Raw genomic sequence first — 13,227 nt, 5'->3', positions numbered from 1 at the left:
TAGTAGGTCGGTAAGCCATGCCAACAAAGGAAGAGACTAGAGATGACCTCATATGCCTTTACTGTCCAATCAAAGTCCAGGGACAGGGTGTTGACCAAGTTCTATTGTTTAATTGCAGAAGTGAAAAGTGAGGTCACCAACCTGGCTCTGACTACAAGTCATTTGCTGGGTAAAACAGTCTCCATCTATGTATTCTAAATGTATATTTAGCCATTTGCCTGGAGTTCAGGTCTAAGCATTTTTGTAAAGGAGAATTATGGGTTTAAAAAAATAAATATAAATATCCATACTCATCACTATGCTGCAGCATCAGAGTGATACTGCAGTTGTCCTATGTCGGCTCTAAGCCTGAGATCTTCAGTTCAGTTCTCGGTCAGTTCTCAGTTCAGTTCACTGTCAGTCCCCGCTGTCTGCTATGCCCCAACAGCACTCACTGGACAGCCAGACTGGAGAAGGGGTGGGCACATAATATTGAAAGGATCCTTCCAGAGACTGGAGAGGCCCTGCCAAATCAGCTAATAGCTGGCAATAGCCCACTATAAGCTGGCTCTGGTCACATTAGAGAAAAAGTAAGTGTACTCCTGTGACCCACAAGAGATGTATAGCCAAATAAAGCTTTGGCCATACATCTTTTTTTATAGAATAGTCTTCTGTTTACTATCTATAAGCAGATAACCCACTTCCAAATCATTCAGGTGTTAGCATAGAAAGCATCGCCCATGCGCGCTGCTCTGGAGTTGAACCAGAGATAGAAGAATTGTAAAAGGACCCTCAGGGTCTTCCTTGTGTTTCCTCCTTACTCTTCCCATTCGTCCTCAAAAGAAAAAAACTTACTGTATATAGTGTAATATCTTCTAAAATACTGCACACTCTCTCAAATATTGTGCTCACATATGTGCATGACAGCATGCGTGTATAACCACCATTGACTCCTTCTCCCCTTTTGCCTAAATTCTTACCAAACAATAAACTTTGTTCGCACATTATTCCAACACGATTTTCTTCCTCCAGTCTCCCACCATCTGTATTTGAATCCCGTTCTTCTTAGTTTCTCCAATATTAGAAAAAAATCTCAATAGTGCAGTATCTCCAAAAATAATATTATTATATAACCTTTTAATATTGTGCTTCTTTATGTGCCAAACACATGATTATGATCATCCATCCACAGTGCACTTTCCCCCCCTGCACCAAATACCTTACCCCAGCAACCCCAGGGTTGGTTGATCTCACTTGTAAAGTCACTTCACGTCCACTTGCTCCTCTGGTATATAAATTGCTCAAAGCCCCATGAATAAATCAAAAGCAAGACATAGAAAGGAAAGAGAGACTAACAATGCAGAAAATCCCATAAAAAAACAAAACATAAAAATCCCTTTAAAAACGCATTTATTTATTATTATGTAATGCTCACATTGGCAGGCTGTATAGTAATTCCAACATCTAAGGCGGTGGAATGGGCACTTCTGGTTCCAGCGTTAGCACCTTGATGTTACTTTCTCAAGCTTTTCATTGAGATGATTTCGTCAAATGATCCTTTGACATCTCGATGAAATGCATCAGCCTGGAGGAAGAAAATTGAGTTTGATTGATGTGCGCACTAAGTTTATTGCTTGCTAAGAATTTAGGCAAAAGGGCAGAAGGAGTCACAAATCACTGGTGGTTATACATGAATGACGTCACACACATATGTGAGCATAATATTTCAGAGAGTGTGCAGTATTATAGCAGATATTACATCGTATACATTTTTTTGTGGGGGGGGGGGGGTGCACAGAGGTACAGAGGTAATGAAAAAACACAAGGAGGACACCACTGAGCCATTGGTGTGATTAAACTTTTTTTTTTTAGGCATGGGTCCAAAAATTTGGTAAAACATATGCAGATTGGATTTATTATACACACCTCTTGAGGAATTGAAGAGACTGTTTTGCTTATCTAAAGGGCTTTCACTTGTGTTATTAAATTCCTGCTTGAACTATTGAGCTCTGTAAACAACTGGATTTTTTTCAGCAGAAGAAAAGGAACTGATAATTGTACATGCTGGTTGCATTGAACGTACACAAAATGTCTATGCTATATTCTTATTTAACTGACTAAAAGAAAAAAGAGGAAAGAAAAGATTTTTTTAGAAGTCTTAATTTTGGAAAAAAATCAGGAAAAAGCACATGAAAATAATCACTTCAGTCCTTTATAATTGGGCATCTATAAAATGGCAGTCATGTTTAAGAATGTTGTGATTGTTTCAGTTGATTTTTTAGGTCAGTTGTTTTTCTTTTTTTTTCTCACAAATCCATCTTCTTAAAGCATGGAAAACTAGAGTAAATTCTAAAAATAAATTTAAAAAGAAAAGTATTCATTTCTATTGGTTCCTGATTGGAATTTTTATCAAATTTCATGAACACCAAATGTGTCGACACTGTTAAAATATTTCTACTGATGTCTGGACTTGATGATTGATTCAAAGTAAATTTATAAAAAATCATTGCATGTAAGGGCTGCTTAAGTTTAAATAAACATCAAAAGAGAGATTAAGGCTGGGTTCACACTATCTTCGCATGCGGCTCACAGCAGAGGTCCAGTACGTCCCCATTCACCATTTCGGGTCTGATTTCAGATGAATTTTTGTCCGACTTCGGACCTGAAACTGACAAAAAGATGCACAGGACTCATGTGCAGATTCGCACTGGAGCCGCAGCGGAGCTATGTGAACTGGCTCCGTAGAGAGCCAGTCAAAATCTCCTGCTATTGCGAATTGAATGTGTAGAACCCGCATCCAATTTGCAATAGTGTGAACCTGGCCTTAATGGGCCTAATTCAGTGGACACAGAAAGGATCATTCATGAATCATTAGAGGTTCAGGTAAACTACACATAACAAAGCATCTGTAGGCCCATTTGATTGTCTTCTACATAATTAGATGACAGTCTACTTGGCTTTGGGATGGCCTTCAATCTAAAAGGACTGATCATCTACAAATATGCATAAAGTCATGAAAGTATGCATGGTGGAAGTGATACAATTATTGCTTCAAAGTCAGACATAATGGCACTTGGGGACATCTCTTGTCATTAAGTTTCTGTTTTCTGCTTTTGTCTTAAAATAATGCTCAGTTCCACCTAATTTGTGCCTGAATTATGCATGTGGACCTGCCATTAAGACTGAATTATTCATAAGAATGAGGAGACATGCTTATTGTTTTCATTACTTGGGGGAAGTGCAAAATGAGTGCCCCTTTAGAACTGACAGGTTTGCAAAGAGCCTGAAATTTTTCATTAATTTGGCAAAAATAGTGCAATGTTCCATTAAAACTTTAAAGTGTACCTACAGTCAAAACCTTTTTTTTTCTGTTTTGGATAGAGTGGGAAAGGTTTACAATTGTCAGGTTTTCCCGCTATCAGAGGCTCCATTGGAGAGATTGCTTCACTGCCTCCTCGGTAAGGCAGTCCATTGCGGGTCGCTTTAGAGAGTGCGGCTATGTAGCTACTGGCAGGTATTCAGCAGGTGTTCCTGCTTCCTCCTGAATGCCTTTTTTGGAAATGTACAATTTGACTAATGCACCTCAACCACCAGCCAAAACAATTGTGGAAAAGCCTGGTTGCTGTCCTCTCCAAGAGGGTCATCTCCTTAAAGAGATTGCTCAGAAGGATTCATTGGCCTTCATTGATGCTGTTAAGCCCATTTTACTGCCAGGGTCACTGGTTCAAATCCCAACCACGACACTACCTGCCCGGAGTTTGCATGTTTTCCCTGTGCCTGCGTGGGTTTCCTCCAGGTACTCCGGTTTCCCCCCACAATCCAAAGACATGCAGGTAGGTTAATTGGCTTCTGTCCAAAAAAATAAATAATTGGCCCTAGTATATGAATGGATACCTTGGATTGTGGGCTCCGTGAGGGTAGGGACCAATGTGAGTGTGCAATGTACAGGGACAATTGTAGACACTCACTCAGGTTGAACTGGATGGACTGGTGTCTTTATTCAACCTTACTAACTATGAAACTATCTAACTATAAGCATTGCTTTCTGGTGAGTGCATTTGGATTGTTGGAAAGACATGTTTGTGAAGCTCTGTTGAACAGTCTGGATAAGACTAAACACGTCACCGGGGATTGTTGTCATTATTTTAACCATTATCACTAAATAGATTATATATGGAATATTTTTGTATAGTTTCACATTTATACACATTGATGTATTCAATGTTTAAATTTGGACACTGTATCATAGTTTTTTTCAAGCGCTGCACTTTTTAATTTAGGCCAGCCATAGACAGTGCAAATCTCTTTCCTGCAAAAGAAATTTGCACAATCCCCCTATCAAAATAGAAAGTGCTGACAGGTGAGTTCCTCCTGCGGAGCAATTATCTGCTCTCAGTGGGGGGTGAGGGATGGGGGCAGATGGAGGGAAAAGCTGCCCCTGACAGTAGAAGACAGTGAATATTGCTGGCGGCTATAGATGCTGGAGGTAATCGCAAGAGAATCTGGCAGGCTGCTTGTACCCAAGTTGATCAACTTGGTACATTCAGCCTGCCCACATACATTTTTGAATCGTGGCTGGTTCCTACTGAACCGGCTGAGATTTAAACCGTCTAGTTTTGTTCCACCACTTACTGTCTGGTAAAAGGTTGACCCCGGAACAGATTGTGAAAATCTTTCTAACGGACCTTAAATAGAATTAAAACATGACGGGTTCTAACCTTTCCCCAATTAATTCAAAACATAACAAAAACGTTTGGGGTATAAATACACCTTAACACACTTAAAATTTGGAGAAGAAACATATCAGCACTAGGGTTGTCGGTTCAAATCACAACCACGGCACTACCTGCCTGGAGTTTGCATGTTCTCCCTGTGCTTGTGTGTGTTTTCTCCCACACACCAAAGAAATGCTGGTAGGTTAATTTGCTCCTGTATGCATGTGTACAGCATTTTATGAATGTGAGTTGGGGGCCTTAGATTGTAAGCTCCTTGAGAGCAGGGACTGATGTGAATGTACAATATATATGTAAAGTGCTCTGTAAATTGATGGCGCTATTTAAGTAACTGCAATACGTAAATAAATAAATATATATAATATATATATATATATATATAAATAAAGATAGCGAGAACTCCCCCCCCCCCCCCCCCCCACACACACACACACACATACGCACACACTTAAAGGTAAGAAAAGGGGATCCATTATTTCTTTTTATTTTCTCCTGTCCTTTTCCCTCCTTCAGCACCAGGTAGGCATCCATGGCTCCTAAGAATGTACAAAGACATCAGCCCTACACATATAGTATAGGCCAGGCAGTTTATCACCACAAAATTGCAAAAGGATATCACTAATTTTGCAATACACCCCTATATATTACCTTTGCAATTACGGTAGAATGAAAAGAACAGTTATCCCTTACCACCGCAGTGCCAAGAGCAAGAACTATGTGCAATGATCAAGAGTAATCAAGAAGAATTCAGTTTTTCTCAAGAGAATAAATGGCATGTTGGTTGTTACAAGTTACTATCCACTACTACCCATTATTACCCATTACTACCTCATTATATAAGCCTGATAATATTATTCAGCTCACAGGGATATCATTGGTGATGACTAGTGGTGATAATAGTTGTGCCAGTAAAATGTTTTTCATGTTTTTTTGGAACAGATACTAATTTTGTCTTGGGTAATGCCCAGATAGTGGATTGGCCAATTGTCTACAGCAACGACGGGTTCTGCAAGCTATCGGGATATCACCGAGCTGAAGTTATGCAAAAAAGTAGCACATGCAGGTAATAATAATTATGTGGGGCTTTTCTTATGACAATTGATTTCTGGAAATTGCATTAAAAATGTGCTGTTAACTGTACTTATGTAGAATGTAGATGAAGAGCCAAGATAGGGCTTGTGTACATAGGGGCTTGTTATTATTATTATATATATTATTATTTTTTTTGCTGGCATGCATTTGCAAAGCAGTTTGGTAGAAGTTGGTTCCATTAATTCTCTGGGTTCTGTCCTTCAAAAGGTGACACTTTTGCTCTGAAAGTCAACTGTAAGTCCCATAGAGGCTGTTTTATCTCCTACCTGAGATCAATCATGATAGCAGTCATTATTGACTGCTGTAGTAGAAGGAACGTGTGTACAAAATTGTCAAATTGCAAAGGTTATTTTTTATTTATTTATTACATTTTTCTGCACTTAGAAGAGTCACTTTTTTTTAAATTATTCTAAAGTAGCTCAAAGTGTCTTTTATATGCTGCGGGGGCTTGTAACTGCAGAATATAGGTTTTAAGCCGGTCATTTATGCACTGTGGTTGTACAGAAGTTGATCTACTGATTGACTTCTGAATAACTACCCTTTTCTTGGCTTGATCAGTGCCGCAGGCTATAACGGGTTGCACCGATCAATGTATTCAGAAAGCGGGAAAGTCTCCCCTTGGTAAGAATACAATAGCTTTCAACGGGAACTATTCCCCCATCCAACTCAAATATGTGAATGGGGGGGAATCAGGGCAGTTTTTTTTTTCATTCAACCCACTGGTGCATGGGCTGCCTTGCCCACAAAGAGGGAGAAAAAGATGAATAATAGAACAAATCTATTATCTATTCCTGATCAGTAGACTGTCCTATTCTAAGTGTTTAAGAATAAAGTCTCGGATTATAATTTATAGTAGAACTATAGGCAAAAAATTTTTTTCATTTTGGATAGAGTAATGCCCTGAGAGCTGGATCTAAAATTTTCCGACAACAAAATCCGATTGTTTAAATTCCGATTGTGTGTAGACAATTCTGACGGACAAAGTGCCACGCATGCTCAGAATAAATTACGAGAGGAAAGCTATTGGCTACTGGCCCATTTATAGTCCCGTCGTACGTGTTCTATGTCACCGCGTTCTGAACACTCGGATTTTCCCACAACTTTGTGTGACCGTGTGTATGCAAGACAAGTTTGGGCCAAAATCTGTCATAAAAAATCAGAAGGATTTTGTCATTGGAATGTCTGACTGTGTGTATGGGGCATAAGAGAAGGTTATAACCGCACTAAGGTTTATTTTTGCCATCTTTGGCCCATTGGAGAAATTTACCTTTACTTCCTGTCCCATAGCCAAACAGGAAGTGAAAGGAAATCCCTGAAATTTAAGGGAGTCTCTTGGGGACCACCAGGTCACCAGAACTAGTGTCACCATTGGAAGATTTTCCCTCTATCACTTTTCTGGGGACAACCCAAGATATGGGATTTTCTTTTACTTTCACTTTGAATAATAACGGTGAACAAGACAAATAGAGAGGGTGAATCTCCCTAATGGTGGTACAGAGAACAATAAAAACTGCCAGGTGTTCTAATCCCTCTCCACTCTATCCAAAATAAAAAATAAAAAAAGTTTTGCCTTTAGTAGTATTTTAAATATCTATCTGAGACTGGATATAAAGGTGAATTCCAGATATGGATATTTTTATATAGTTACATAGGTCTAGCTTGGACCAAACTTGTGAAATCCCATTAGAAGCTGGAAATTTCTTTAGTAGACACTGTTACTACTGTGATCTCCGCTGGCTTCCAGGTCCCGAACAGCTGCCTTGCTGCATTCTTAACCAAGGTGGTCAAACACTAGGCACAGTTGCCATTCAGGAAACAATTAACATTTTCTCTGTGAATGCAAAGCATTCTCTGATTGGCCAAGGCAGGGTGGTGACATCAGGCTCCCCACCTCATCCAATCAGAGAATCCTTTGCATTCATAGAGAAATGAATGCCCAGCAGTGGACCTACTGGGTCCCAAAGCCACTTAGCATGAGACCCAGAAGCAAGTGGCAATCACTGGCATAGTGATGTCTACTTCAGTGATTTCCAGCTTCCGTGGGTATCCCAGAGGTCTGGTATATACATAGTTACATTGGTCCAAGCTTTTTATTAAAAAAAAATCCATACCTGGAATTCTTCCTTAAAGCCCCACTCTGGGATTGTTAGGTGACTATATCTGGATTCACAAGGAAAAGGGGAAAAATGCATAGCGGATGGGTTAGAGGAGATTGAGAGTTTTAGCTTAGAGTGAGGATTTAAGTACAGTAACTCAATGGGAAAGACACTTAAAGTATTAATAAACCTACAACATTAAAATCAGTCTGTATATGCAGTAAAGCATGCTTGTTATACTGCCTGTGGAATCTAAGGGGTTAATCCTCTGCATTGTGTAAAAATGCTGTTTGATCCTGTCTTCTCTGATCCTCACCTTCTTCCACTGTCCCCAATCTATCTGCTGATAGAACAGAGTCTTGGGGCAAGCTGCACATGCTCAGTTTGGTGTGTATTGCTAGCAAATTTTTCTTTTTTCTTGGGAGCATGCATGTGATCAGCACATGGCCAATCAGCACTGTCCAGAGAGAGGGGCAGGGGTCCTGCAACCTTATAGGACAGTCAGAGGAGAATGAAAACTCCTCCTACAAGCTTTAACCAGGCACTGATAGAAGTCACAAGACTGCTATATACTACTATTGAGAAACGGTATTTAGTAGTTTATATTTACTAAAATAATTGCATTTCCATTTTCTGTGTACTGTAGGAGACCAGATATAGTGAATGCAGGGTCCTGGGTTTAGTAACACTTTAAATTCAGAAATACAATATAAAAATGCATTTGCCAGAATTTCTGGCACCTTTTGCACAGGTATAGCTGAGATATTCCAGAAACCCTAAAAGTCAAGAAAGACAGTAAATCCTCACTCAGTGGAACGCCACTATGATCCCTAAATCTGGTTCCCAGTAGTCGGCTGTAAAACCAACATTTCTGGGCTCTTCCCTCTAACCAGAGAATAAGTACTGAAACTGAGTTCTGGGATGTTTTAGGTAAGCTATGTACACCACCCTGCTGACACCTCTTACTAATATGATCTGCCTCTTTGCATAGAGAAATACACAGACCCAGTCATCATGTCACCGCAGGGCCATCTTTAACACAGGGCAAAAGGGGAAGCTGCCCCGGGCCCAGTCATTGTTGTGAGGCCCAAAGCTGCTGCCCCTTGAGCCCGCACTGCCTGCAAATAGTTGATAAATGAATTTGGGAGGGCCCAAAAAAATGTTTGCCCAGGGTCCAATCAATATTAAAGACGGATCTTTGTCACTGTGTCTTAAAAAAAGATATCTAATTAAAAGGAAAAGGTTTTATTTAAAAATATCAGCACCATGTTGATGAGGAGGGAAAAGAGGAACCAGGGAAGGAAAAATATAAGCAGATTTAACTTTATCCTTTCACTAATATTATTTAAAGTTTTACATTTTTATTACAGCTTTATGTATGGGGAGTTGACTGACAAAGAGACCATTGAAAAAGTCCGGCAAACGTGTGAAAATTATGATGTAAATTCCTTCGAAATTTTAATGTATAAAAAGAACAGTAAGTGCGTTTACTAAGACCGTCTTCCTCTTTACATGTATTGGGCTCTATGGTTTTTCTTTTTTTTACTCGCTCTTTTGTGTTGTTACACGACAGATAATATAATTGTACTGTTTTCTACTCCAATGCTTTATTCAGTGCTGCAGTGATCATTAAAGAACAATGAGTTCTGCGTGATTGGTAAATTGCCAAATCACCTCTGTTCATTATCGTCTGCTGGTTCGGAGATCTGCTCCTCGTCATCTATTTGCATTCATGGAATGAGGGTTCAGCTGAGGTGCAGATGTTCTTATAAGCACATGGATCTGTCTATTCGGTTTTAATAAACTATTAAAATTTTAGGTCCGTGATGCTCTGCTCACAGCCCTTAAATATAACACATTAAGTGAAGTGCCACTCATCTTGTTACCACCCTTCTGCCTACAGGTACCCCTTCCTTTTTTATATTTACTAGTCCCCAATCCGGCAAGATATTTGCTGGCAGCACCAATGTAGTCAAAGCCTTCTGTGACTGCCCCCCTCCCCCACCATGCAAGCCACCTTCCGTTCAATACAATGGTAAATTTGTATTCCAGGGTACGAGCTCTCCATAATAGTGAATGGAGATTACTGAATGCATGCAAGTGTTTTGACCCAAGGTTTCATAGCCGATATGTTGCTGGATCGGGGACAGCTGCAGGGCACTGATGAGGTTATCAATCACATTTTTTGGTGAACATGTTCCATTTCAGCACATGTGCATACAGCTGAGCCTACTGGCTTAGATTTTTAACCCCCCATTCAGAGAGATGCAGTACATAAAAATTATATTTAGATAAAGTGTTACTAAACCCACAAAAGTAAAATCAGTCTGATATATGCAGTAAAGCATGCTCGTTATACACACTGTGGAACCTGAGGAGTTAATCCTCTGCATTGTGTAAAAAGGCTGTTTGGTCCTGTCTTCTCTGATCTGCCCTTTCTTCCACGGTCCCCAAACCATCTCCTGATAGAACAGAAGCTAGGGGACAAGCTGCACATGCACAGTTGGTGTGTATTGCTAGAGAGTTTTTTTTTTCTTGGGGACGTGCATGTGATCAGCACAGGGCCAATCAGCACTGTCCAGACAGAGGGTCAGGGGTCCTGCAGCCTTGTAGGACAGCCAGACAGAATGAAAACTCTTCTCTTTTTTCAAGTATAGGCCGATACCGATTACCGATACTTTTTTTTAAATGTTATGTGACAGTAGCACTGATAGGTGGCACTTATGGGCACTGATGGGTGGCACTTATGGGCAATGATTGGTGGAACTGATGGGCAGGCAGTGACACTGAAATGCAGCACTGATTGCATTGGCAATTGCTGGCATGATAAATTAATGATGAGAGGCAATAACAGTTCAAACTTGAAGGATTTTGCAACTTGAGTATACAAGTGCTGCGATGCCCATCTTGGTACACCCTGCACTCGGGCCACTGAAAGCCTACAGTCAGAAGGCAGCAGCGAACATCTTGTTACACCTAGTTCATATAGTTAGTGAACTATATGGGCTGGGTGTAACATGATGTCCACTGCCGCCTTGTGACTGCAGGCTTACTGCGGCCGAGTGCAGGGTGTACCAAGATGGGTGTTCAATCTTTGACGGAGACACGGGCCGTCACTTCCGTTAACGAATATTACAAGCCCAGGTCACCGATCCTGACGGCACATGCGGCTGCGACCCACACCCCTGCCCCGGCCAGCCTACCTTCCGCTGTTGCCATGGCTCGCTCTCTGCTACCAGGTCTCAGTCTCCGTTCTGCCCACTGACTTCCATGAGCGATTGCGGCCGCCTCTTCATGCAAAGATATCGGATTAGGCATCGGGGGCATTTGCCCGAGTAGAAGTACTCGGGCAAATACTCACTATAGGCACCGATATTAGTATCGGTGTCGATGAAACCCAAAATTCGCAAGACTGCTATGTACTGCTGATTAGAATTTTTTTAGCAGCTTATATTTACTAAAACTATTGCATGTTCTGTATACTGTGAGAAACCAGATATAGTGAATGCATGCTCCAGGGTTTAGTAACACTTTAATCTGGCTGTAGATGGATAGAATTGTGAACAAAAATTCCTTGGAAGAGTCTTAAGAAAATGTATATATTTGTTTTTCAAAATATTTTTTTTTGCTTTAAAAATTTTATTTTGGAGTGAATTGTCTTTACCAAACAAAAACCACATATTGATATTATGTGATCACCTGATATTATGTGATCACCTCCACCAATTCCTTTGCTTTCCTTCAGCTGTGATTCCATTTGTTCCACATTCGGCATGCTACTTTCCACTTTCCAATCAATAGCTTTCAAGGGGGGCCATGGGGATCACAGTAGGCTCTCTGATATTAAATACCTCACTGCTTCTCTCCTTCCTCCACACCAGCTAAATCACTTATGGAATATGCAATTCATGTAATAATAAATAGCGGTATTCCCGAGTGTGGCTTGGGGTGAATTTTCAGTACCAAAATCGGTAACCCTGAGCCACACCAATATCTTGTAAGTGGCAGCTGGTGGTATTTTTTTTGGGGGGTGACAATGCACCCACAGCCACCCCCCCCCAAAAAAAAATATACTCCCAGCTGCCACTGCGCACCAGCCTAGTGCTTTACCTTTGTAAACCTTTTGTATTGAAGTAATAACATAGATGTATACTCACATACAGCTGCATATCACAAGCAGATTTGGCTCTGATGAAGAGGGGACTTTTCACTTGAAACGCGTCAGCTGTACAGGTCTTGGTGACAACTTCCTGAGACTGCAACATGTGCAGCAGATCTGATAGCATGGATTGTTGAATATTCTGTTGGGCTTGTTATATGCAGCTGTCTGTAAGCATACATCTGTTTTATTACTTCAATAAAAAGGTTTGTGTCCTTTTTTTCTGGTTTTTCACTGTTATGCTGCATACACATGATCGGATTTTCCGAAGGGAAATATTGCATGTGAGCTTGTTACCGGAAAGTCCGACCGTGTGTATGCTCCATCGAACATTTGCTGTTGGACTTTCTGCCAACAAATGTTTGCTAGCAGGTTCTCAGGTGTACACAAGCCCGTTGCATAAAAGTTCACGCATGCTCACAATCAAGCAGAAGGAGCCGCACTTGCTATTGAACTTTCTTTTTCTCGGCTCGTCGTACGTCTTGTACGTCACTGCGTTCCCACATTTGGAATTGTTGGCCAACATTTGTGTGAGCAGTGTGTAGTCAAGACAAATTTGAGCCAACAAGGCTTTGTTGGTGGGAAGTCCGATTGTATGTACTGGGCATTAGAAATTCATTCACTCGAGAAAAATTTCCATTCTAATTTTCTTGTCACTGCAGATAAAAACAAAGCTTGAGTTGATCTACTAATGGTTAGAAAAAAAACAATCCTAACTCTTAGCGGGCAGCTCAGTCCAACGTTTATAACATTCACTTTTCTGTTGCAGGGACGCCGGTGTGGTTCTTTGTGAAGATCGCTCCTATCCGGAATGAACAGGACAAAGTGGTATTGTTTCTTTGCACTTTTAGTGACATCACAGCCTTTAAGCAACCAATCGAAGATGATTCAACGAAGGGTTAGTATTACTCATCTTATATCTTTACGTTTGAAGACCTGTGGTAGGGACTTATGGGGGCTCATCTTTCAGCAGCGCTCCAGAAATGATGATTTCGAGTTACATAAGCCGTAGATCTTTGCTGTCACATTTTACATTTTTGGAATAAAGGAACTATTTCGGGCTCACCTCACATCACTGCTGCCGTCAGCTTGTGCTGCACCCTGCCTCTCACTGAGATAATCAATGTATGCAAATAAAGAGGCTTTCTCTTGATTTCTATCTACATAT

General features: G+C 40.6%; 1 protein-coding gene across 1 annotated transcript in view; it reads left to right on the top strand.

Moving 5' to 3' along the window:
- Nucleotides 1-13,227, top strand: part of KCNH1 (potassium voltage-gated channel subfamily H member 1) — a 563,287-nt gene that overhangs the window by 47,728 nt on the left and 502,332 nt on the right. The window contains exons 2-4 of the mRNA XM_077485723.1: nt 5,652-5,775; nt 9,271-9,377; nt 12,829-12,957. Of these exons, the coding sequence (XP_077341849.1) occupies nt 5,652-5,775; nt 9,271-9,377; nt 12,829-12,957 (360 nt within the window). The remainder of the gene's footprint in view (nt 1-5,651; nt 5,776-9,270; nt 9,378-12,828; nt 12,958-13,227) is intronic.

Source organism: Lithobates pipiens, unplaced genomic scaffold (genome assembly GCF_037356315.1).
Source record: "Lithobates pipiens isolate NorthernLeopardFrog02 unplaced genomic scaffold, aLitPip1_a1.2 Scaffold_18, whole genome shotgun sequence".
NCBI lineage: Eukaryota > Metazoa > Chordata > Amphibia > Anura > Ranidae > Lithobates > Lithobates pipiens.
The sequence above is the reverse complement of the archived record's forward strand: the minus strand, read 5'-3'. Positions and strand labels throughout refer to the sequence as shown.